We start from the raw sequence: 27862 nt of genomic DNA, 5'->3' as shown, positions 1-27862 counted from the left end.
AAATGTATTACATCCCAATTCTGCACATTAAGTAACTCATAGCACCAATCTTTGTCTTCATTAAATCTAATACCTTTCACTTCCATGTTTGCCAATCTTCCTAATTCATCAGCACATTTCAATGTTGTGCCTGCTATGCCCTGGTACAAATTATTTATTTATACCAAGATAAAAGCTTCCCTCCCTTTTCTAATTCAACAGACATTGCCTGTCTTATTTTTTTGGTCTCTGTTAACTATTTTTGCATTAATGTCTTGTTTTTGCAGGAATATATTTAACTGTCATTCTCTAGAATATTGTTTGTTCTGGGAAACATCCCACACTGCTCCTCAATTAGATGTGGTGGACTCTACCTACTATTTCATGATCAATCATGTGCCATGTACATAACTCCAGGGCACAAACATGAGATTAGTGCTTCTACGTCATTGTTTTATTTTGGAAAACCGAACAAGGTAGAAATTCATCTGTGGTCATCAGTGCTAAACATGAACATAACATCCCACTTCCAAAATCTTATTATTTTGTAGTTAGTGGAACTGAATTTCAGGAGCAGAGTACAGTGCATAGCTGTTATTAAATAGTGCATATAGCATGTTGACAGAAGAGGAATTACATGCCATTGTCCTTGGGATATGAGCTACTATCCTGCAAAAGAATGTCACATCAAGTTTTCTGTCTCCCACTGACAGCAAGATAATGAACGATATATGCTCACTGATTAAAAATATGGTCACAGTCAAAAAGCTTGTGATTCATCAAAAACTTCCTCCTAAATGGCGTTTTTGAGCTGGTTATAGAGAAGGTGAAGTGGTATTCAGGGTGTGGTGAATATGTGGCAGAAGTTGCAGATCTGGAGAATACAGATGGTCAAGGGATTGTCTGGACTCATCTCTTTCTATATGAAAACGATTTTGTTTGGTAGGGCTTACACTCACAATTTCCCTTTAAAAAATAGAGCCAGACCATAAGAATGTTTGAAAATATTGCAAATCTGGCAATATACAGAATGATACTTATTCAGGCTTTGTCAAAATTTCCTTATTAAGTTCTCAGGTAGCATTGATATAGCGTCTTTCACATTGTCAGGCAATGGTAAACAGTCTGCTTTCTGCTGGCAGTTGCAGTTCAGATAGCTAGAATTAATTACCAGATAATTACAATTAGCATGGGCTGACTGGACCTTTAGAATTTTAGCAAGTGTAAATCCAGCAAGGTTTTGCAAATGGACACAGTCAGTGGCATGGAGTCCAGTCCATGGGTTACTGCTTCTACAGAATATGTAACCTTGGATTTTGTAGGTGGGGTATTTGGTGTGGGGCGAATAGGAGGGAAGAGTTCTTGGAAGTAGAGGAATTGGAATTGGCTGGAGGAGCCTGACTCTGTGTTTTAGTGCTTGATCAACAAAAGACATCACTGCACTGTACCTATGTGCTTGAGATTTTGTTTGAGATGTGCTTCAGGATGTGGTGGCCCTGCAGCTCAAGAGAGTGCAGGCAGAGAGGGAGTAGTTGACTGCCTGGCAAGCAAAAGAGAAGGCAAGTTGTTCAAGAGACCCTCGAGGGCATCCTGCTCTCTAACCAGTATTCAGTGCTGAGGGTTCTCCAGGGGATTGTAGTCATAGCTAAGACCAAAGCATGATGGATGACTCCATTGTACAGCAAGGGAGGAGAAAGGTCAAGGGAATGATAGTTATTTGAGATTATGTGGTCAAGGATGTGATTTTGGGATTTATGTTGCCTTCCTGCCACCCAGTCACTGTGTGACTACAGAGCACTTTGGAGGGAAAACGTGAATATTGGATAGTCATGGTACGTTTTAGAAGCAATGATACAGAAGCAATAAAAAGCAATGGTATCTGGGAAAATTTTAAAGAATTAGGAAAGGATTTAAACAGGACCTTAAAAGTGGTAATCTCCAGATTACTTCTGATGGCATGTGCCACAGAGAGCGTTAGAAATCAGGAGAATAATGCTGGTAAATGTGTGGCTGAAGAGATGGTGAGGAAGGACAGGTTTAGAATCTTGGTGCATTGGGAACAGTTCAGGGAAAGGTGTGACCTATACAGATGAAACAGGCAGGTTTGCTGGTGTTGTTGGGGAGGGTTTAAACTAACTTGGTTGGATAATGGGTAGCTGAGCATAGATGCAGAGAGTGATAAAAGATATCTTTATTACTCACATGTACATTGAAACACACAGTGAAATGCTTCTTTTGTGTAGAGTGTTCTGGGGGTAGCCCGCAAGTGTTGCCATACTTCTGGCGCCAACATAGCATGCCCGCAACTTCCTAACCCATGTCTTTGGAATGTGGGAGGAAACCGGAGCACCCAGAGGAAACCCACGCAGACATGGGGAGAATGTACAAACTCCTTACAGACAGCGGCCGGAATTGAACCCGGGTTGCTGGCGCTGTAATAGCACTACGCTAACCACAACACTACCATGCCTGCCCAAGCAGAGTATATAAGAAATCAAAGGCAGAAAATTAATTAGATTGTTAAGTAGGCAGAACAAATAAAGGCTAGAAAATGGATAAAAGAAGTATCTGGCTGTGCTTTTAATGGTACATATCTATATGCCACGGGTTTAGTGAACAAGGCACCTGCGCTGAAGGCACTTGAAAGTATGATATTTTAACTATTACTGAAACATGGCTCAAAGCAGATTGCAGCTTAAATGTTCTTTGCAACAGCATTTTAAGATAAGATAAAACTAGGGATATAAATGGAAGTCAAATAGCAATAGTGGTGAAATCAGCTTTGAGAAGGAATAATTTGTTAGAAGAGAAGATGCAACTAATGGAGGGATAATGGGTGATGTACAGAATCAAAGGGACCTTGGATTGTCCATCCATAGATCCTTAAAAATAGCAGTTGGCTAAGATGGTTAAAAAGGCATATATGATGTTTTTCTTTATGAGCCAAGAAATGTAGTATATAAAAGCAGGAAGGTTGTCCTAGAACTATGTACAGTGCTATTTAAATATGAGTTCAACTACTGTGCATGGTTATCATCACCATATTACAAGAAAGATATGATTGCACTGAAGAGCTGCAGGTGAAATTTGAAGACATTAGCAGAACTGGAAATACTTAGCTGTTGGTTTGGAATGGAGGAGGCCAGGGGGAAATTTACTTGGGGTGTATAAAATTATGAGGGGTCAAGTGCAGTAAGTAGGAAGAAATATTCCCCCTTAGCAAAGGGGCCAGAAATCAGGTGGCATAGATTTAAACTAAATGGTAGAGGAACAGAAGGACCTTGGTGTACAAGTCCAAAGATCCAGTACAGGGAGATAACGTGGTTAAAAAGGCGTATGGGATACTGGCCTTCATTGAATACAAGAGCAAGGAGGTTAAGCTCGAACTTTATAAAACATTGGTCAGACCTCAGTTGGAGAACTGCATGCATTTCTGGTCACCAGACTATAAGAAGGATATGATAATGCTGGAGAGGGTGCAGAGGAGATTCACCAGGATGTTGTTTGGGATGGAGTGTTTCAGTTATCAAAAGAGACTGGAGGGGCTAGGCCTATTCACCCTAGAATGGAGGAGGTTAAGAGGTGAGATGTTTGAGTTATATGAAATTATGAGGGACATAGATGGAGAAAACTTTAGGAAACTTTTCTTCATATCAAAGGTAGATAAAATCAGATGACATTGATTTAGGGTAAGGGGTAAGAGATTTAGAGGGAATCTGAGGGAGACCTTTTTCACCCAGAGAGTGGTGAGTAGGTAGAATACACTGCCTGAGAGAGAGGTGGGAGCAGCATTTAAGGAGTGTCTAGACAAGTACTCGAATGGCCTAGGCATAGAAGGCTTAGGGCCAAGTGCTGGAAGATGGGATTAATACAGATGGGTGCCCCCTGCTTGGCATGGATACGGCAGGCAGAATGACATATTTCCATGCTGTATAGGGTGAGAATTTCTTTTTTCACTTATAGAGTGGTTGGGGGTCTGGAACTCACTGCCTGAAAAAGGGGCTGGAGATGGAAACCCACATCACAATTAAAAAATACTTAGATATGTACTTGAAGAGCTGTAGCCTGCAGGGTTACAGATCTAATGATGGAAGGTGGGATTAGCATAGGCTGACTGTCCTCCTGTATTCTAAGTTTTCTCTGCTCTATTCTATCATATCATCTCCCATACTCTCTCCTGTCTGTTTGCCTGTTAACTACAGAATTATCTCATTGTGTGGATTTGGAGGTTTTCTGTATTACTTCTGTGGTTTCAGTTCTGTATAATTGTGATACTTGAGTGTTCTTTGGTAAAGAATATAATACCAAAGGTTTCTGAGTGACTTGAAGGTTTCTGTTCAGCCTCCTCCTCCGGATATCTCATCCATTTCTACCCTACCCATTTACTGGCCTATCATAACAGCCCTGATCTAGACATGGTGTAAGCAGTGAGCTGTGAACATCTATTGGACATTCTCAAGATATTTTTCTGCTAAAGAAGTTTTGAATTCTTGGCAGTGTGCTGCTGGTAGCGAAACTTGAGTTAAAATATTGGGTTTCAAAAGTGATCTGTAATACTGGGAAAAGGACTTTGACATGTACAGGCCTCATATTAAGTAAATGCTTTAAATTGTCATTTTGGTGGCAGTCCAGTGAGGTACTTTTGATGACTGATGGTTAGATCACAAGTAGATCCAGTTATTCTGAGCACATCCAGCCCGGCACCAGTTTAATTTAGAGCAACAAATTATAGAGACATTAGGTGTCTTATTTAAGATTTAAAATACTAGTGTTCATTCCATGCATGGACCTTGAATGCCATGTTTTGGCTGTTCCAACATCATTCTTCCAGTTTACTATGAATAAGCCCCACCTGCCTATGAGATGATTTGACCCCTGTTTTGTGGCTGAAAATTGGCACAGCACCACTGAATTCATAGCCACTGTTTCTACACCAAAACATAACAAAAGAATATCTGCTAACATTTGAGGAATGCAGAAGTCTGTGTACCCTAATAATAGCTTTGATATATTAAAAGCCCTCTGTATTGAGCAATCTAAATTATTGTGGGGGAGGGATTTGGCAGGAAGAGTGACAATATTCTTCATTAGATAATCTTCAAAGGATACTGCAGCAACTCCCAATTCTAATATTAGCTGGTGAAGGGAGTACTCACAAGAGCATGATCAGCTTTCCAGTTTAAGCAAAGAAGTGAGCTTATTGAGAGTGAACATTTTTTGTTTGAAGCGACAGGGGATCGAGCAACATAAACAGTTTGGTGTGCCACGGATTTCAAGCCTTCTGCTGTCAGTAGCATGCAGATGCAGTTGTTGCTCAGATATTTTTAACTACTGTGGGAACACTGAAACAGTTCATTAGAAAAAGGAAGAAGATTGCTGTCTGGCCTTATTTTTCTTTGAAATTCTACTCTGTTGATATTTTCAAAGATAGTTTGGTTCTTGCATGGCTAACGCTTTATTAATTCACAGTCTTCTTTCCTTGGCTTCAAGAATTTTGCCTATTATAGCACTGGCACAGATGCATTATAAAGGTTTGTACTTTATTTATGGAAATCATACTTCAAGTATTTCACATTTTTTAAGTAAATGGATATCAAAATCAGAACATGCTGATAACAATATTCTTTGCTCAATTCAGTAGCTTTTGGGAAATTGTAATTGCTTTTATTCTAAAAAAAAGACAAATAAAATTAAGGTGTTTCAATTAGCACTATCATTTAACGTTACATTGTATGACACTTCCAGTTTTCAAATAGTGATCTTCCATGAGCAGAATTTTACATAATGATCAGAATCATGGGTTGCTAGAAAACAAACGAATTACTGGCAGAATGTCTTGGAAATTCATCTCTGTAGATTTTGCACAGGTATGCTGGCAATAATTTTACCATGGAGATAATACATTGTGTTTCTGCAGGGCAAGGATGGATATATAATGTTCCGTAATTGTCAGTGGATGGTTGACACAGAAACAGCTCCCAGTCTCTCCACTGTTGTCATTAACCATTTTGAATCAGTAAAAATTGTTCAAGGGCTTAAGAAATGTAAATCCGGACATCGGATGGGTTTAATCAAAGTCTCACACTCTGCATCCATAACAGGTATCTTATTTTCTTCTGTTAAAAGAATTTGTCTAGAAAATAGAACATAGAATATAGAACAATACAGCACAGAAACAGGCCCTTCGGCCCACAGTGTTGTGCTGAACAAATTAAATTAATAATCAAATGCCCAACTAAACTAATCCCTTCTGCCTACACAATGTCCATATCCCTCCATTTCCTGCACATTCATGTGCCTACCTAAGAGCCTTTTGAACGCCTCTATTGCATTTGCCTCCACTACCATCCCTAGCAGCGCATTCCAGGCACCCACCACTCTCTGTTAAAAAACTTGCCCCACACATCTTTGAACTTACCCTCTCTCACCTTAAATGCATGCCCTCTGGTATTAGACATAGAGTATCAACCCTGGGAAAAAGATACAGGCTGTCTACTCTATCTATGCCTCTCATAATCTTATAAACCTCTATCAGATTTCAAATTGTTTCATGCCTGTGTGTTTTGGTTTGTGGCAGATCAACAATTATTCTGTTTGAACTCCCACTGCTGGGGAATTCAGCTGTGGATGAAGCCCAAGGCATTGTGTGCGACTGAACAGGACTTGCATGAAGAGAATTCTTTTCTTTGAGTATTCCACCACTGTGGAGCATGCAAATGACATCATTTAAATCAGTCACTGGGGACCAGGAATTAGAAAAGTAGGGGTTGATGGTAATTGGGATGAGAGCTGGTGGGGAGGAGGCTGGTCTGGGTAAGAATTGACCACCAGCAATATTGGGAGGCATGGATGGGGCAGTAAGTCAGGGGGTTGTATTTGTGAATTGCAATTGGTAGTTAGAAATATTGGTTAGTAATTCATGGTCCCATCATTATTTCAATTTGGTTGTTAGTGTAGAATGTGGTGCATAGTCAGGGGCACAATTGGTGTGGCAGGTATGGCTGGCAGATGGTTAGACAGGGTAATTGGGTGAAGGTTGTGACCTTGCTTGGGATTGCAGCAGGCTGGAGACTGAATGAGACTTGAGCAAACAAATAAATTAAAAGGAACCACTCTGAGGACAATTCCTTGCACTGGATTGAGTAACAATGAAACAAGTTTCACAAGTGCTTGAAGGCCTTCTTTTGTGTGAGTAGCTCACAAGTGACAGGAGCCATAAATGTCTTAATAACAGTTACAGAAGTGGCACCCAGTCACATGTTATATATTATCGGATGCCACTGCACATGTCCAGGTTCCTCTGTGCATTAGCATGTCAGACACATCACAGATCTGGTCTGTGCAATCTATGTGGTCGGTCCTCGATTTTCAGTCACACTTAATTGAAATTACATGGTACCTAAAAATACGATGCTACTCAATCCAATTTCTGGGCAGCTGTTCTTCCACTATGTGTACTAATATGTTGTAAAAATACCTATAATCAACAATCTGATTTTCGTCTCTTTACAGTATATTCAAATATTTATCTCCATCCCTATTAAAAACCATGTTGACTTTGCTCCTACTAAAATGGTTTATTTAAAAGAAATTAAGTACACCTTTTGATAATAATTTTAAATATATGCCCTTTAGTTTTCAAGTCACTAACTATTGAAAATAGTTCATTTCTAATTACTTGATAAATACATAAATAAAGACTTTAAATACATTCAAACGTTTCTGTCATCTCTTAGCCTTTACTAATGAAATGAACCTTTCTAAAGATTTTCAGTAACTTTTAGTAAATATCTATATTAAGAATTTTAGCAAGGCTTGATCTACACTTACTTATACTATTGACTATAATCCTTCTGTGTTATTTCTTACGTCATTTGAAATTAAGTGGTTTATTTTGATGGTGAGGAGATGTTTGATGCATCTGCAGTTCATTATCCCTTTAGTATAATGTACAGAATTGAAAAAAATATCATATCTAACCACTTCATTCAGAATTATAAAATATATAGTTTAGGATTAATGAATGTTAAAATTGAACAGGCCAGCTGCAGATGATTTTTCTCATTTATACATTCTATGCTTATACATTCTATGCCCTTGGGCCCATTGAGTCCATGCTGACTATCAAACACCCATTTGCACTAATCCCATTTTATTCTCCCCACATTCCCATTAATTTCCCCCCATCTTCTACCACTCATCTACATGTTAGGGGCAATTTATAGTGACCAATTAACCTACCAACCCGCACATATTTGGGATATGAGAGCAAACCGGAACACCCAGAGGAAACCCATGAGGTCACAGGGAGAACATGCAAACTCTGTACAGACAGCACTTAAGGTCAGGATTGAGCCCAGGTTGCTGGAACTGTGAGGCAGCAGCTCCATGAGCTCTGCCACTGCTAAACCGAATATATATATATATGTAACCTGGATGCAGACATTATATGGCATAATAGAATATCTGGGATACAATTCTGCTTAGCAAAAAGGGGGAGAATGCCAATTTTTCTCAGAAGAAATTGTGATTTTGTTAATGGGTTTATTACAAGAAAAATGGTAAATTTGTGTTGTTCATTAACCAGTTAACTGGTGGCGGCACAGTAGCATAGCGGTTAGTGTAACACTATTACAGCGCCAGTGACTGGGGTTCAATTCCTGCCACTGTTTGTAAGTAGTTTGTACGTTCTCCCCATGACTGTGTATGTTCCTTCCAGGTGCTTCAGTTTCTTCCCACATTTCAAAGATGTACAGTATAAGTTAGTAGGTTAACATGGGTGTAATTGGGCGGCGTGGGCTCGTTAGGCCGATAGGGCCTGTTACCCTGCTGTATAAATAAAATTTTATAAAGTTTAAAACCTAATCTTTCATTCTCAAAAATATTGTTTTTGTTATTTCTCAGATTTTGAAAAGAAAGCTGATGACAAAATTGTAGTTGCCCCTGTCCCTGATGTGGAAGGAAGGATATATCATGTAACTGAGGAAATGAAACAACACCTCAGGCAACTACGTTCTGAACGAGAAATAGGCCAAAGGACATTTCCCTTAGATCTTCATAGTGCAAATAACTCCCTTGGTTGTGAGTTAAAGTAGTAACTTAATCTTTGTATTCTCAGGATTAATTTTACATGTTATTCTGATGTAAGATCTTTTTTTTAACAAAGAAAAACCTTTTTCTCTATGGATTTGAGTAAATGTCATATCCCAGCTCTGATTTAGAAATCAACAAAAATCCACAGAACATTGTTTATTAAAAAATCAGCTGAAGAATTTCTTCATAAAATAAAAGCGGATGCTTGATCTATAGTTCTCATCTGTCTTGTCAAATTGAATCTAAAAATCACTCATTTCCTCATTTAAGACAGACGTCCCTAAAAATATTAACATTTAGTACCTTTATTTCTGAGCTTGTATCTTTATATCTTTGTACCTTTCTATTTTGCTATGTTTTTGAATTGGTGGTCATGTTTAACAATACAAGGAGACAACACAAAAATTGATTGCAGGGTTATTTATTAAGAGGAGTGCATAGCTTTTCAGTAAATCTGGTAACATTATATTCTGTATGTCTTGAACATACTTGCACATATTTGGCCTGATTTACAGCTGAAATGCCAGATGGCATTAATCTGGCATTCAGATTAATTGGCAAAAATATGGAGCTGGCACAACTTACTTAATACTGATTCAACAAAATAAAGGGCTCAGTCAGTACAGAAAGCAAATGGGGGATAATATCCACATGTGTCACTATTCAGTGCAGAACTATAGAATTAAATAAAGTTTCATTGTAAAAAAAAATAGGAAAAGCCAAACAATAAGCAAACTGAATAGACTGGGACATTAGACAAAAAGATCAAGAAAGTAAAACTTATAAATCTTTAGAGAACAAAAAATTAGGAAATGCTTGCTACTATGTTCATTATAAATTCCACTTAAAATAAATTGAGAAGTTACGTATGGGTATATCCTGCTCAATCAGAGTTCATTTCATGAACAGAAATAGCAAAATACAGATATTCTTCTGATGAAAGGCTAGGCACTGACATGCAAAGTGAACTTTATTAAATGGGTTGATGGTGGATAGCCAATAGATAATATTTAATGAATGTGTATATGAATTACAACTATAATTCATTCCTACCTTGCACAACAATAACATAGGAGAGGGCTTAATCATGGCTTATTAAGGAAAAAAAAGGGATTGTTTTAGATCCAAAAAGGGGGCTAGATACAGAGAGTTCTAGATACAGGCTAGATCCTGATGCTGGAGAGTTCAGAACCGAGAGCCACAGCCTCAGGATACAAAGTGCGCCATTTGGAAATGTATTCAGGAGAAAGTTCTTCACCCAGAGGGCAGTGAACCTGTGCAATTTTCTACCGCAGAAGGCAGTGGAGGTAAGTCATTAAATATATTAAAGGAGGTGATTCATATTTTTCGTAATGCCAGAGAAGGCAGGAACAGGTCCTGAAGTGGATGATCAACCATGATATTGTTGAATGGTGCAGCAGGTCCAAGGGGCCGAATGGCCTACACTCCTACTTTCTCTGTTTCTAACACACTATGTAATTTTCTAATGCTTAGAAAGTATTGCTGAATAGAAAGGACTAACACTTTGTCTATTTTATCTTTCATGTCAATGTAACAAATTATTATTTTCTTCACAAATTCTTACACTTTGACAGCTATTTAAATATATGAATAAATCTATTGCAATAATTTAGGTAAAGGAACTGACAGATACCACATCAATATCCATCCTTAGAATATACTTGGATTAGACTTCTTGAAGACACAAGCATGTTTAAAATTTGGGAATATTGGGAACATTAACTGGAAACAAATGCACATAGGATACCTCCATGCTGGAAATGCAAGTTTAATTACTGGAAGGAAGATGTTTACAAGTCCATTAGGAAATAACAGTTCAATAGAACAATTCTGATTACTCTTTCAGATAGCATGATTGTTAGATGGGTTTTCACTCTGGCATACAATTCAATATTTGAATGAGATAATGCTAAATTCAGGATCACAAAGTGGTGGTCTTTTGCAAAAAAGTATAATAATATTAAAATGATAAATTTAATTCAAGAAATTTTAATTGAGCTATTTTCAGTTTCTAAGCAGTGCATTTCTATCTAGTGCAGACTCCAATTAAGGTCAACAGTTTTCAATGAATGAAACAATTTCTCATAACTCTGATAAAAGATTCTTAGATCAATAAAGTTAACCAAACTTTGAAAAGACATATGACAGGGAGATTTCCATATTGTTTTATGGACTTTAATGTCATGTTTTTGAACCAAAATTAACTTAGAATCACAATGAACATGAAGCACAGAGAGAGCCATGTGGCCTAATGGGTCTACACCATTGCTCAGGCCTTAAAAATTAAATTTATATACACCATAGAATCATAGAAATGAGAGAACACTCAGATCCTTGTGTCTGTGCTGGCTGCTCATCTTATTCTCTTGTTCTCAGTATATATCCCTCTAGTTTACAGTGCTTCAAATAGTCATTCAGCATTTCTTCAATACATTGAGGATTTATGTCTCTATACGCCTTACAGGCAGCGAATTTCAGATCCCCATCCCCGCTGGGTGAAAGTACTTTTCTTCGAGTACCTTTTACAGACTCCCTCACATTAAATCTACACCTCCCTGCTGAGGGAACAGACTTTCACAATTTTAAGCACTTCAATATAATTTTTCTTCAATGTCCTCTGATCTAAAAAGAAAACCTTCCAACCAAGCCAATCTTTCCTCATAACCAGGGCTTGAAATTTTTTGTCTTCCATCAATAATAACTGAAAAGCACCCAAGAAGGCTTATTTATATTGGCTTTTTATTTGTTACACCATTGAAGTTTGTGTATTGGAAAAAAATATAATGTCTAAACCATGTACTTTGCTTTAAGCATCCAGCTTTTAAAATGCACAGACTATCAACCAATTACATTTGTGGACCTGTGTTAGAAAATGATAGTGATGTGACTGGGTAACCTAAGGTAGGCAAAACAAGAAGACATAGATTTAGGTTAAGGGAGAAGAGATTCAGAGGGGATATGAGAAGACATTTTTCACCCAGAGAGTGGTGAGTACCAGGAACGCAGTGGTTGAAGTGTGGTCGCTGAAAGCATTTAACAACTCACTAGATGAGCACTTGAATCTCATAAGCACAGAGGGGTATGGCCTAAGAGCTGGGAAATGGGATTAGTGCAGACAGGTGCCCACTGGTCAGGGTGTATGTGGGGTGCTGAATGACTTGTTTCCATGCAGGAGGTCTCTGTCTAAGGTGGGTTGAGGAAATACATGAGTTAAAATATGGGCAGCAATAGCTAACTGAATTTGTGGATGTTACTTCATATCATTGCCAGTTTAGTTGCAAATTATTATAGAAAACAAAATTTCAAATGTTTGCCTAAAGTTTTTTCAGTTACTAAAATATTCAGTTTTGCCAAATAATGATAACTGAAGAAATATTGTCGAACTGAAAAAAAAACTTAAAAATCAAAAAATTCAAACTGCCCTCACAACTAAAACTCTCCAGTAGTAGCAACATTCTCTCTACCCATTCTGGTGCTTTAACGTCATTCATGCAAATGACATGAACAGAATTTAATGCTGTCACTTTAACTTTGGCTTTTAGTGTTTTATACAGTTCTAGCATAACTTTCCTGCTCTTACATGTTTTGGGCAGTAAAGGAAATTATTCCACATCTTGATCACCTGTCTTGCTGCATTTAGGGATATGTGGATATGCACACCAGTGTCCCTCTGTTACTTGGTATTCTACCTTTTATTGCATATTCTTTTGCCTTGTTTTCCCAGCCTAAAATACTTTATTTCCCAGTTTTCCATTTGAATTCTTTTCGTTGCTTTTCTATCCAACTGACCAATCCAGTCAGTTTCTTGGAGCCTTTAGCTTTGTTACTCACTATCATCAACACGGCCTATTTTTGTATCAAGGTCAAGGCTGCTGAGAATGTGTGTGTGTGAGGGGATGAATGGGCAAGATGAACTGCTGGGTGTAAATCAAGTGAAAGGAAACCCAATGTGGAGGCAGAAGAGAATACGTTTTGTGGGTAACTGATTGAATAGTCATCATCCAATGCCATGTCTGAGGAATGTCCAAATGGGCGAACTGCTGCCTGAAATGGGTGTGACAAGAGTTACTACATTTGGCAATGCAAGGCATTGTACACCATCCCCACATCATCACAGTAAACTAACAACACTGCCCACTCTTAATGGGAAATGGTAGTCCAACTCAGTGCAGTGTGATTTACCTTGAGAGTCTGGGAAACATAAAAAGAAAACATTTAAAGGAACCTGGTAAGAAAACTACTGCCTAACAGTACTGTGTATCAGATAAGTAGGCCAAGATTGCATGTCATATGTTACTTGTCAATATGTTCTAGAGTTAATTCTCACCTACAATAAACCTTCATATAAATTTATGTTTCCTCCATTGCATCTCATATGTAACCCACAACTTAGTAAGACTCATCTTTAAGATGTAATGGACACTTAAAATTCTTGCCATACTCTCAGTCTTCCAAGGCAATAACATCATCAGCACATGTAAATAATCCCAATGTCTGTGCACTGCACCAATGCTGACCTTTAGGCAATGAATGTCTGTAACTGTATCGATTCTAAAGGACACAATATTTTTGAAATGCCATTTGTAGCTCTGGTAGGATCTCAGAACCCAGCTACAAGGGTAACTGGAATAAACACCTCAAGGGAGCTTTCTCTAATCATCACTTGGGACAGTTCCTCCTTCCTTAGCTTACTGACAACGACTGAATTTTCAAAAGGTATGTCTGTCCAAAAAGTGGATCAGTATTGCAAATACATAAAGCTCCATATGTGATTAAAAGAGAAAAGTAAAGAAAGTTAAATAAAAAGTAAAATATTAAATGGAGTAAGAGGAAACCAAAAAAAACTTCACAATGTCTCCATATAAGAAACCCAGGAATTCATTGGAGTGACAGTGTGGCACAAATGAAGCAAGTGACCAGACAATGCTGCACAGGAAGGGTCTACCTATGACAACATATATTTGAAGCTCCAGCGCTTTTCAGTTTTTCTCTGGACAGTGCACCTCTGACACACAGCTATGGTGCCAGATTTCCCCACTTGTCAAGCAAGCATAGTAATTTTGGTAGTGCCACTAGCAGACAGTCATGTTGTAAGGTAATTTTAGATCCGTGCCCAAATTCATCCCAGTTTTTGTACTTTTCTCAATAATAGTTGTCACAGGGATCCACGAGGGAACATTTACCCATCCTGAAGGAGAGGGATACATCCTGTATGAAAACTGGCTTCATAGATTCTATTGTTACCAAAATGGCACAATGGAATGCAATGCTTATTACAAGGTCATCAAGGATCCTTCTTCAAGCTTTTAGTAATTACAATTAGTGGAAAAATCAAAATAGAGAAAGGAAACAATTGTCAAAGACACTGATAAGGATAAATTCAAATCGCGAGCATTCTTATTATGAAAAAAGTTGTGATTTGGATATATCTATCAACAAACATAACTAAAATACAATTATTGACTATAACTGCTCTGACATCTATTCAATCAAGCATTACAATTTAATTACAACTATATATTAAAATAAGTAATACACTACGACTTAAATAAAAATGTGATTTTAAATTGGCCACAATATTCTTCCATTTTTGTTCAGGGTATTTGAAAATTATCAATATCCTGCTCAAGGTTTAAGGCTAACTTTGAAGAGTGTGCTTGAACCAATGAAAGCAAAAGTTTAATATAATTGTCTGAAATCACATGCAATTCTTGCTTTATATAGAATGTATTCTGGACTATCCCCAGTTACTTCCAGTATTAATCTTTACACAATATCTTCTTGGCAGTGGAAATAAAATACCATTGAATGGAATAAGTAAATCATGTTTTGAGTTGGTTACATTTAAGTTTTTGAACAACGTCCAAATAGTGTTCAATTTCATGGAAACAGAATACTGAATAAATTGCATTGGCTACGCTCTGTAGACTCCACTAATGGCAGCTTGGCTTTCAAGGCTCTTGGTTAAGACTACATAAGGTAACCACAGCTGGAAAGAATATTGCTAACTCATTCCTTCAGACATACCTTCATCGTATTCCTGGACAACCTTTAATATGCAATATCTCAGGAAATTTCTTCTAAACTTACCAATCAGCATTATGTGCTTGAATTATTATCATGTTACCAATGTCCTAATAAACCCATTTAAAAGGATGGAAAGAAAAAGTAGCAAAGAAAGCAAAAAATAATGAACCCAATGACCCAGTTAACAGAATAGATATAAATGATAACCATGTCCATATCAAATCTCCAGCCACGATTGTCATCTTCAAAATCCAGCCTGTAGGCACCATGAGGGAATTGTCTTCTTGCAACAGGATCTGGACGCCTTCCAAAACCTGTGAGGAAGACAATGTTAATGATATATGGCTCAGTACTTTGCAACAAATGAGAAGCAGTAAATCTCATACATTAAAGAATAGAGCTGTGTAAGCCTTAAGATAACAGACATTTATAAAGCTACAAGAAAAAAAGAGATTCCTCTTAACAAATAATCAGAGTGGACTCAGTGGACCACATGGCCAATTTCTGTGTGTTAACTTTCAATTGTTGTTCCCTTTCAATCTGTAACTGAAGTAATTAAAGAAAAGCATGAATATGGTTAGACAGTTAAATAATAACAGAAAATGCAGGAAACACTCAGTAGGTCAGGCAGCACCTGTGGAAAGAGAAGCAGATAATGTTTCAATATGAAACATTAACTGTTTTTCTTTCCACAGCAGCTGCCTGACCTGCTGAGTATTTCCAGCATTTTATGTTTTAGTTTCAGATTTACAGCATTTGCATATTTTTTAATATTTTAATTTGCTGTCTTAATTTCTGTGAACTGAATTCAGCTTACATTAACAGGTTAAAATATTATCTTATATATCCTAGAGGCCCCTGCCTCCTTAAATTTATTTCCCCTCAGGTGCAGCTGCACCATTGGGTTCTTCTTGCTGTTAGTTAAGGCACAATAGGATGACTGCTAAGACCCCAAGGTATACATACAATGAGTTTTGATTCTGAATATGGGATAATGGTTGGGATGGCTAGTGGAACTCCTCCCAGTCCACCTCCCATAACAATTTCACCCCAGAAGGAGATCAAGTCCTTGGATTACAGTTTCTAAGGAAATAACAAAACCCAACTTCACTGATTCAAATCCATAAAGACACTGAAGTTCTCAATACATTAATAATATAACAGATTGTCCTGGTCCAACCACGTAGACACCATGGCCAAGGAAGCGCACCAGCACCTCTTCTTCCTCAGGAGGCTAAAGAAATTTGGCATGTCTGCATTGACCCTCAGCAATTTTTACAGATGCACCATAGAAAGCATTCTATCTGTTCGCATTACAGCTTAGTATTGCAACTGCTCCACCCAAGACTGCAAGAAATTGCAGAGAGTTGTGGACACAGCTCAGCACATCACAGAAACCAGTCTCCTCTCTATGGACTCTGTCTACACTTCTCGCTGCTTCGGTAAGGCAGCCAACATAATCAAAGACCCCTCCCATCATGGACATTCTCTCTTCTCCCCCCTCCTATCGGGCAGAAGATACAAAAGCCTGAAAGCACATACCACCAGGCTCAAGGACAGCTTCTATCCTGCTGTTATAAGACTATTGAACGGACCTCTTTTATGGCAAGATGGACTCTTGACTTCATAATCTACCTAGTCATGGTCTTGCACCTTATTATCTGCCTGCACTGCACTTTCTCTGTAACTGTAACACTATATTCTGCACTCTGTTGTTGCTTTTCCCTTGTACTATCTCGATTACCGATGTTCTGAAATTATCTGTATGGATGGAATGCAAAACAAAGCTTTTCACCTTGGTACATTTGACAATAATAAACCGATTACCAATTACCATTTTCATATCAGAACTGCTTCAGTCACTCCAAGGTACAAATTATTTGATCCTATGGTGCACTTCATAATATTTATTTTCAAAATATGCTGCAATGCAGAATGCTATGCAAAATATTTAAGTACATTTAAAATACGCAGAAAGCATTTGTACATAGTTTATAAACTCTTATGAAGCAAATTAGTGGCCATCAAACCCCTGGGGTCTTATGTTCTTAGTATAACTTAAGAATTACATTAATATGTAGGATAAAAGCATCTTCCAGCTATACGCTGAAGAAGAGGCCAGAGATTCCTATGTGCATTAATGAACTTGTATTCTTGCACCAAAATATAAACCTCCTGGAGATTACAGCATGCTGTAACTTCTAGTTGATGAAAACAGCTTTGAATTGTGATGCATGAAATTTATTTATTGCCAACTTCAACACCACGTTTGACTTAAACTCATGTGATAAATGGTCTGTAAAAGCTGATAGTTAGCACAGAAACTGACAATCAACAGTGGCTGTACAATCTATAGACTGCTGCAACTTGCTGAGGCATTTTTAATAGCACTTCCCAAACCCACCTTCTCTAACAAAAAAGACAAATGGAAGAAGTGCATGGCAACCCTTATCATGTAATCCTTACCTGGAAATCTGTCTCCTTTTTTCTATTTCTGTTGGATACATATCCTGGAAAACCTGACCAAATAGTACCATCTACTACCCTAAACACTCATTCCTTTCCTCACCATACTGTGGCTACAATGTGTACCATCTAAAAAATACGCCCCAGTTATCTGCTCAGGCTACTCTGCAACACCTCCCAAACCTGTGATGTCTACCACCACGGGCATGAAGTGCATGGAACACCATCAGGTTTCCATCCTGACTTGGAAGTAATTCATCTTTCATTGTCATCTGGTCTAAATCCTAAAACTTCCTTCCAAACAGCACTGTGGGAATGCCTTCATTATAAGGACTGCAGCACTTCAAGAAGGCAGTTCACCATGGCTATCAGAGCTACTGAGAATAGTACAGTATTTTCACTTCTGACACCACTTTCCAATTTAGTTAAAGTCAAAGGAAAATTGCATAAATTGCAATTGAGACGCTTTAATTCAAAAGAGTAGAATTTAGTAAGTTCCAGACATATATCATGTAATGCCGTCTTAATGAAACCAATCATTTACAAACTATTTTCAATACTCTTATCTTCATGGAACTCTGGATTCTCCTATAAATTTGTCTGTATTTTTTCTGTAATTTTTTATGACAATAATAATGATATAAAATATCTGTAAGGAGCTTGTACATTCTCTCTTTGTCTGCGTGGGTTTCCTCCGGGTGCTCCAGTTTCCTCCCACATTCCAAAGACGTATGGGTTAGGAAGTTGTGGGCATGCTATGTTGGCACTGGAAGCGTGGCGACACTTGCGAGCTGCCCACAGAACACTCTACTCAAAAAGATGCATTTCACTGAGTGTTTTGATGTCCATGTGACTAATAAAGATATCGAAGTATACTTTACAGTGTACTCAACTATCTCCACTGAGATGCCACTGATCTTTCTTCTTCTATTGACATTCCTCTTTTTGTTATCTCAGGTATGGGAAAGGTAAAAGTGTCTAATCAGCCCTAATTATTAAGGTGAAATTGGTTAAGTTCTGAATGTTAGTGGCTTTAATAATGTTTAATTTTTCTTGACGCATCAAGAAAGTAAAGCTCAGATTAGCCTCTTCTATGACAGCAGGTCTTCAGCATGGCAGTAGGTTTAAAGGCATTGTCATCATGTCTGACAGGGAGTTGCCCATGAATAAAATACCATGAAGAAGAGTTTCTGCTTCGTATGTAAACTGAATTGATATCCTGATTGATTAAATGTTTCAAATTTCTGCCCAAATTGATTTGTGTAATCATCATTGTCAAATCTGCAAAGCTGCACAGACAGCATTTTACAATGTACATGTTTTTGCATTAAAATATTGCTTGAAATGTTTAATAGTCACACTGTGCAGTTTTATGACAGCAGTTGGAAATGGGTTTACCACAAAAAGTAAACAATTTTAACAACTATCCAATTCACTATCAGTGAATTACACTATTTTGTTTGACTGAAAATGACTTTGAAACATCTTTTAGTACCAAATTTGTTTCATTAGTGTATTGAGTTTCTTAGTAAATTAAATATTCCTAATTCGTTAAAAGGCTTCAGAAATGTGCTTCTTGTTGGCCTTGCACCTAAAAACATTTATAAAAGTCTGCATTTAAGAGAATGTGTTGGGTAAAAACAGATATAGCCAACCTGAAACTTAAGTAAAAACGATCATTAAGGATACGCAAAAAATTGGATGCCTCAAAAGTAACCGAAGAAAATAGAAATGCTAATGTATTATAATGGAAAGAGGTCCCTTCTTTGCTCAGCCAACAAAATTAGAGGTGACCCGCTGCTATTCCAGTATTAAAATACGAGATCCCTTAAGTGAGAAAAATATCAGTGGAAAAATCATCTCAGTGCATATCATATCCAGGGAAAAGCTCTTATGAATATATAATTGAGGAACCTTGATGTAACAAAAAGTAGAGGTATCTTACATAACTTAAAAATTGGAGAGCGGCAGCTGCTCTTTACACATCTGTGACCTGAAGAATTAGAAATAGCTCAAAGGAACTATAAGGCAGCTATGTTGTCAAGTGTGAGATTGCCACACATGTTGAAAACTCAGGCTTTGTCACTGGATGCTGAAATAAAAATTCAGAGAAGCATGTACCTTGTGGCAGGATGCGGACCTCATTTTTATGGAAAGTGGGAAACAAGAAACTGTGCACACAAGCAGCACAAGTTTAGAATTCTGGGTTAACCTATGGACATGATTATTTAAAGGCAAGTTAACAAAGTCAAGGTATATTTACAACCTTAGAAGCTGTGAAATGCACGGCTGTAGGAAATGTCCAACAGATAAGGCCATACTAGTGCAGAAAGAAAAATTGAACCAATATTAAAGATGGGTGACCTAGAGCAGAACTGACAGGTGCTGATACTTGAGAAAGTAAGTGATCTGAAGCTGTTGAATTTGATATTGAGTCCATAAGGTTGTGACATGCCCTGATAGAAGATGAGGTGCTGTTCCTCAAGCTTACATCTTCTTTACAACCCCATCTACTTGTGCTGCTGCTTTTGGGGAGCTATGGACTTACATAGAACAGTAAGGTCCTTCGGCCCACAATGTTGTGCTGAACTAATTAAGCTAGTGATACCTAATTAAACTAATCACTTCTCCCTGTACATGGTCCATATCCCTCCATTCTCTGCATATTCATTTGCCTATCTTAGAGCCGCTTAAATGCCTCTATCATATCTGCCTCCATCACCACATTCCAGGCAACCACCACTCTCTGTGTAAATAACTTGCCCCGCAGTTCTCCTTTGAACTTTCCTCCTTTCACCTTAAATGCATACCCTCTAGTATTAGACATTTTGACCCTTGGAAAAAGATACCCACTATCTACTCTGTCTATGCAATCTATGCCCGCATAAACCTCAAGATTCCTCCACACATTATTGCTGTTAAGGGTCTTGCCATTTACTATATACTTTCCTCTTACATTTGACCTCCCAAATTGCAACACCTCGCATTTACCCAGATCAAACTTCATCTTGCCACTTTTCCACCTAACTGATCTATATCTTGCTGAATCCTTTGAGAACCTTCCTCACTATCCACAACTCTGCCAACTTTTGTCTCATCTGCAAACTTACTAATCAGCCCACCTATATTTTTGTCCAAATCATTTACATATATCACAAATAACAGAGGTGGTGGGGTGAAAATGCCAATATGCCCTTCCTAAGGTGTGATGCCTTATCTGCTAATTACCATTTTAGTTCTATTCCATTGGTGGAGGTTGAGTGATCATTTACTATATCACTCGCTACATCTTGAAACATTTTCTCTCTGTCTTGATTCCTTTTATAACTTCCTAAAAGCTCTCTGACTGTGCCCTAATTTCTGCTAACTCTTCATTATTTGTTCCATATTGTTCAGCATCAATTCTGTTTGTAGCATCCTATGGAAAGTATTTCACATTACAGCTGATACATGATTTCATGTTGTCCTATAGATGTTTACAAGTTAATCTAGTCGTCTTGAGGTCACACAATAAAGTAACAAATAACAGCAGGAGCAGGACAAGATGTTCATAGAGGCTATATTAAAGATAATCTTTGGCATCAAATATTTTGTCACCATATCCCTTGATTTTCTTTGTGCCTCCCTTCCATTACCCAAAAACCAATTGGCTCAAGTCCAAAATTACAGGTTTCAAAGAGTCATTTAACCCTTCTCGTTGAGTTCAATGCTACTCACTGTTTCCTAGGTCAATAACATTGTACAGGTTACTTTAGATGATAGCTAGAATTACCTACAGGGAGTTTTTACACAGCTCAGTCAATTTATCCAACCAGATTGGGACCATTTCCTGGGTACAGAGGACCACCAGATAAGCTACTATAAGAGCGTTTTAGGTCTACTCTTCCTTCAAACCTGGGAAATTTTATTCAATTTGACCCTTTTTTATGTATAAAAGAAATAGCAGTCTTTACCAATGGTAAACACTTTAGGCTACTGCATTCATGTAACAATGTTGTCCTTGTTGAAGGATCACCAATTGTGACAAAATTCTTGCCCTTATATTAAGTGACTATCTGCAATCAATTCACAGGGAGAAAATGAAGTCACTGAGCCCATGTTTTTTGCTCTCACACTCCCTTACTTCCTCTCTAAGGATTTCTCCTTCCAACCATCAACTGTCAGACACAAACACAGCATGACACAAATTACCATGCTTATACTGAGTAACTGCCTCTAATTAGCTCTTTATAGAAGGTTACCTTGGAGCTCACTGTTATAAGATGAATGAAATTTGTCCTATCTTAGTTAAACTGTGAGGCAAAATTATCACTAAGTTAGTAATGTAAGGTTAGTGATTAAATCATCCAACTAAAAAAAAAGCTTTTATCGGTGACTCCTTTGTTTCAGGTAAAATTATAAGCTTGTAGGAAATATCACAGAGTTTTCTTTATTGGGGTGTACACCAACCCTGCTTGGTTTCTGATATGCATTCAGTTGATCTATTATGCTAGTATCCAACAATAACAATTCGCATTTATACTGTCTTTTCAACAGACTAAAATGACCCAAGGCATTTCAGAGCATTACAAAAAAGAATTTGACACCGAGGCACATAAGGCAATAATAGGGCAGATGACTGAAAGGTTGATCGAAATGGCAGGCACTGAAGGAGGAAAGGACAGAAAATCAAAACAAAATGCAGATGCTGGAAATCTGAAACAAAAAAGGTTTGGAAACATTCAGCAAGGCAGGCAGTACCCATGGAAAGAAAAACAAGAGTTAATGTTTCTGGTCAAAGACTGTTCGTCACATCTGTGACCCAGAGAAAAAAGTTAATTTTCAGATGCAGTGAAGGTTGGGGATGGGACAAAGGGAATACCAGTGATAAGTTGAGGGCAGGGTGACTGTGGGGACGGGTTGTCAGTGGTGCATTTAGAGTGTGACAACAAAGTGTGATGCATTGCAAATAACAGGTCAGTGTGTGATAATGGAGAGAGTGGAGTGGGGGGGGGGGTGCTGGGGGAGGGGAGGGCAAAGTTCTGAGCAACTATCACAGACGGATGACTGCTGCAGAGAGTTGTGGACACAGCCCAGCGTGTCACAGAAACCAGCCTCCCCTCCATGGACTGTCTTCACCTCTCGCTGCCTTGGCAAAGCAGCCAGAATAATCAAAGACCCCACCCACCCGGGTCATTCTCTCTTCTCTCCTCTTCCATCAGATAGAAGATACAGGAGCCTGAGGACACATACCACCAGGCTTCAATCCCACTGTGATAAGACTGTTGAAAGGTTCCCTTATACAATGAGATGGACTCTTGACCTCACGACCTACCTTGTTGTGACCTTGCACCTTATTGCACTGTATTTTCTCTGCAGCTGTGACACTTTATTCTGTACTGTTATTGTTTTTACCTGCACTACCTCAATGCACTCTGTACTAACTCAATGTAATTGCACTGTGGAATGAATTGACCTGTATGACCGGTATGCAAGACAAGTTTTTCACTGTACCTCGGTATAAGTGACAATAATAAACCAATTCCAATACCAATACTAATACTTGCAGCAAAAATGGCTGGTTCAGATATACACAGAGAAAGCAAGTTAATGGAAGTTGAAGAATTTGATATTGAGTCGGGAATGCTGTATTGTGCCCAGATGGAAGATGAGGTATTCTTCTCAGGCGTGCATTAGCTCTTGTTATAATAGTGCAGGAGGCCACGGACAGATAGGTCAGAGTAGGAGTGGGATAGTGAGTTATAGTGGCAGGCAACAGAAAGGTCAGTGTTGCCCCTGTGGAATAGAATGTGACTCTTCTGCAAAGCAGTCACCCAATTTGTGCTCGGTTTCTCCAGTGCAGTGCATTACATTGGCAGAAGTGCAAGTGAATCGCTGCTTCACCTGGAAAGACAGTTTAGGTCTTTAGGACAGATGGTGGGAAGAGAAGAGGTGAAAGGACAGATATTGCATTTCTTTCAGTTAGATGGAAAAGTGCCATTAGGACAGGAAGTTGGTGGAGTGGAAGCTGAGAATCAGGGAAATTCTGTCCTTGATCTGTATGAGAAGAAGGAGGAAGTAGATGAGATGTGGTCAAGGGTTCTGTCTACAATGGTGGGAGGAAACCTTGATTCAGGAAGAAGGAAAACATTTCGGAATTACCTTGTGGAAAGTCTCACCATCAAAGCAAATACAATGGAGAAAGACAAAGTGGGAGGAAGTATAGTCAAGGTAGTTCTGGGATTCTGGATGTTTCAAGGCTTGTGATAGGTGTTTTTTTTTCCTAGCCTATCTCCTGAGATGGAGACAGAAATATATTAAAAAGGTAGGGACAAACCACATTAAGATGAGAGCAGGATGAAAATTAGCATCAAAAGTAAAGAAATGTACAAGTTCTATTTAGGTGTAGGAGGCAGTAACAATTCAGTCGCCAATGTATTGGAAAAACAGTAATAGGAGGGGGCCCAAATGGGACTGAAATGAAAATTATTCCATGTATCCTATACAAAGGCTAGCATAGCTTGGGCCCATGTGAGCTCCCAGAGCTGCACCTCTGGGTTGGAGTCAGTGAGTGGAGTTGAAGGGAAAATGGTTCAATATGAGGACAAGTTCGGCCAAGTGAATGAGTGTGTTTGTGGAGGGGAACTGATAGGGCTTCCATTCAAGAAGAAGTGAAAAGCCTTCAGACTGTCCTGATGTGGGAGAGAGGTGTTGATGGATTGTTTATCCACAGCTGGGACCAGGAAATTGGAAACTGCCAGAGTAGTGGAGAGTATTAGAAGTGTCACAGATGTAAATGGGAAGGATGGACAAGGGGCGAAAGGATGGAGTCAAGGTATGAAGAAGTAATTTTAGTGGAGCAAGAAGTACAGAGGGTCAGAGGCTTCAGAAGGCCATTCAAGGGAAAACAATAACAGAATGCAGAGTGTTACAGATTACAGAGAAAGTGCAGTGCAGGCAGACAATAAGGCCATAATGAGGTAGATTGTGAGGTCAAGAGTCCATTTTATTGTCTTGATCTCACAATCTACCTCGTTATGGTCCTGCACTTTATTGTCTGTATTGGGACCTCATTTTCCGTCTTGGGACCTCATTTACTGTACTGGGACCTTACAGCCTAACAGGGTGAACATCAAATTCTTCCACTTTAAGTAAACCAACCCCCCCCCCCCCCCCCACAACCCTTCCTCTTTTCTTCCCTTTTCTAGCCTATCTCTCTTTTTTCTCCTCACCATTTTTTTCCTCTCTCCTTTTCCTCTCCTCCCCTCCCCCCATGCTGCCAGCCTCCATACCTTTGACCCTGGTGGATCTGCTCTCCCCTCCTACCCTGCATCTGCCTATCACTATCTCTTACCTGCAGCTACCTATCACCACCTTGTACCCACCCTGCCTCCCCTCTTTTGTCCACCTATCACTGCTCTGTTTCTTCCCCCTATATATTGGGCTGCCGCTTTTCCTATCTTCAGCCCTGAAGAAGGGTCCTGACCCGAAACGTTGACTGTCTGCTTTTCCCCACGGATGCTGCCTGACCTGCTGAGTTCCTCCAGCATCCTGTTGTTTTTTCATCTAGATTCCAGCATCTGCAGTCCTTTGTTTCTCTAGTAATTCTGCATTCTGTTATTATTTTCCCTTGTATTACCTTAATGCACTGTTGTAACAAAGTGATCTGTATGGATGGCATGCAAAACAAAGTTCTTCACTGTACCTCAGTATATGTGACAATAATAAACCAATTTACCATTCTAGTGCTTAGAGGTTTGGCATCTGAAATTTTGCTTTACTTGATTTATCAGAAGTGGACATCATTAGAAGTAGGCATCAGAAGTGCTTCGAGAGGCTGGTCATTACACATATCAACTCCAGCCTCACAGACAATCTCGACCCACTGCAATTCGCCTATCTCTGAAACAGGTCCATGGAGGACACCATCTCCCTGGCCCTACACTCATCCCTGGAGCATCTGGACAGTAAAGGCACCTATGTTAGACTATTGTTTATTGACTACAGCTCCACTTTCAATGCTATAATTCCAAGCAAACTCATCTCCAAACTCCTAGACCTGGAACTCAACACCTCCCTTTGCAACCGGATCCTTGACTTTCTGACCAATAGACCACAGTCAGTAAGGATAGGCAGCAACACCTCCGCCCCAATTATCCTCAACACTGGTGCCCTATAGGGCTACATCCTCAGCCTCCTATTTTATTCCCTATGCACTCACAACTGCATGGCCAGATTCTGCTTGAACTACAAGTTTGCAGATGACATCACCATAATGGGCTGAATCTCAAATAATGATGTTGGAGTATAGGAAGGAGAGAGAGAACTTAGTGGTATGGTGTCATGACAACAACCTTTCCCTCAATGTCAGCTAAACAAAAGAGCTGGTCACTGACTTCAGGAAGGGAGGCAGTGCACACGCTCCTATTTACATCAACGGTGCTGAGGTTGAGAGGATTGAGACCTTCAGGTTCCCAGAAGTGAACATCACCAATAGCCTGTCCTGGTGCAACCATGTAGACGCCATGGCCAAGAAAGTGCATCAGTGCCTCTACTTCCTCAGGAGGCTAAAGAAATTTGGCATGTTCCCTTTGACGGCTTGGTATGGCAACTGCTCTGCCCAGGACCACAAGAAACTGCAGAGAGTTGTGGACACAGTCCAGTGCGTCACGGAAACCAGCCTCCCCTCCATGGACTCTGTCTATACCTCTCGCTGCCTTGGTGAAGCAGCCAGCATAGTCAAAGACCCCCAACCACCCCAGACATTCTCTCTTCTCTCCTCTCCCATCAGGCAGAAGATACAGGAGCCTGAGGGCACATACCACCAAGCTCAAGGACAGCATCTATCCCACTGTGGTAAGACTATTGAATGTTTCCCTTATACGATGAGATCGACTCTTGACCTCATAATCTACCTTGTTATGGCCTTGCACCTTATTGTCTACCTGCAATGCATTTCCCTGTAGCTGTGACACTTTACTCTGTACTCTGTTATTGTTTTTACTTGTACTATCTCAATGCACTCTGTACCAACCCAATGTATCTGCACTGTGTAATTAATTGATCTGTACAAACAGTATGCAAGACAAGTTTTTCACTGTACCTCGGTACACGTGACAATAATAAACCAATACCAATACCCTTGCCAACCTTTATCGATGCACCATTGAAAGCATCCTATCCGGATGCATCATGGCTTGGTATGGTAACTTCTCTGTCCATGACTGCAAGAAAATGCAGAGAGTTGTGGACACAGCTCAGCCCATCACGGAAACCTGCCTGGTAAGGAGTGGCTTCTTGAATTGCATGTCCTTCCGGTGAAAGTACTACCCAATGGGGAAAGGTATATAGTTCCAAGTTAGGGTGGTTTGTGATTTGGAGATAATCCCTCAGATGTTGGTATTCTCATGCACCTGCCTTTTTGGTGGTAAAGGTTGCAGGTTTAGGAGGTGCTATTGGCTTAGGTGAGTAATGACAGTTCATTTTGTACATGGCACACATTGAAGCCACTATGTGCCAGTGGAGGAGGGAGTAAATGTGAATGGGTGAGGTGCCATTAAAGCAGCTTTCCTTGCTCTTGATGATGTTGAACATCCTGAGTATTTTTGGAACTGCAGTCATCCAGGAAATTGGGGAGTTTTTTTCCCATCAACTCCTGACTTGTGCCTTGTAGATGGTGGAATAGCTTTGAAGATTCTGGAATTGATTTACTAGGATACCCCAGCCTCTGATCCTCTCACGTAGACACAGTAGCCCAATCCTGTGGGTCTCTGATCAATGGTGACCTCAGGGTGTTGATGGTGGGGCACTAAGGTGGTAATGCTGTGAAATGTTGGGGATAGTAATTACAATATGTTTCTGCTTATGTCTTCATTTTCTGAAAAGTTGGATGCTGTGCAATGGTGGAATAATTAAAGTTGGGATTGGTTTCAGAGCCAGATTTTAAGGATCACAAATGCCTTATAGGGTTACAGGGCTGGAGGAGATTACAGAGTTAGAGGGACAAGGCAAAGGGAGGATTTTCTAGAGCTTGAGAATTTAAAAATATTGCTTAACTGGGAGCACGTGTGGTGCATATTAGGACAAGGGCTGCAGAGTTTTGGATGATCTCAGGCTTATGGAGCATAGGACAAGGGAGGACAGTTAGGAGTGGGTGGGAATAATTAAATCTACTTGTAAAAGACACAGATGAAGTTTTCAGTTGATGCAGGGGCAAAATCTGCAGATGTTATAGATGTTAAACTAGTGATGGAGTGATTATGGTCTGAAGCAACACCATTCATGTAAATAGAATGGT

The 27862-nt window shown here is 39.2% G+C and overlaps 2 protein-coding genes across 10 annotated transcripts in view; one reads left to right on the top strand and one right to left on the bottom strand.

Moving 5' to 3' along the window:
• The window catches only part of LOC127580958 (trifunctional nucleotide phosphoesterase protein YfkN-like), a 35192-nt gene extending 26118 nt beyond the window's left edge, over positions 1–9074 (top strand). The window contains exons 8-9 of the mRNA XM_052034965.1: positions 5897–6080; positions 8884–9074. Coding sequence (XP_051890925.1) covers positions 5897–6080; positions 8884–9074 — 375 coding nt within the window. The remainder of the gene's footprint in view (positions 1–5896; positions 6081–8883) is intronic.
• Positions 9075–9500: 426 nt separating this feature from the next.
• rnf180a (ring finger protein 180a) overlaps positions 9501–27862 on the bottom strand; it is a 123780-nt gene continuing 105418 nt past the window's right edge. For all 9 annotated transcript variants that reach the window (XM_052010079.1, XM_052010087.1, XM_052010080.1 and 6 more), the window contains one exon: positions 9501–15434. In XM_052010079.1, the coding sequence (XP_051866039.1) occupies positions 15241–15434 (194 nt within the window). In that variant the 3' untranslated portion in view covers positions 9501–15240. The remainder of the gene's footprint in view (positions 15435–27862) is intronic.

This window comes from Pristis pectinata, chromosome 2, assembly GCF_009764475.1.
Source record: "Pristis pectinata isolate sPriPec2 chromosome 2, sPriPec2.1.pri, whole genome shotgun sequence".
In the NCBI taxonomy this organism is placed as follows: Eukaryota; Metazoa; Chordata; class Chondrichthyes; order Rhinopristiformes; family Pristidae; genus Pristis; species Pristis pectinata.
Note: the sequence above shows the minus strand (reverse complement) of the source record. Positions and strands in the feature narration are given on the sequence as shown.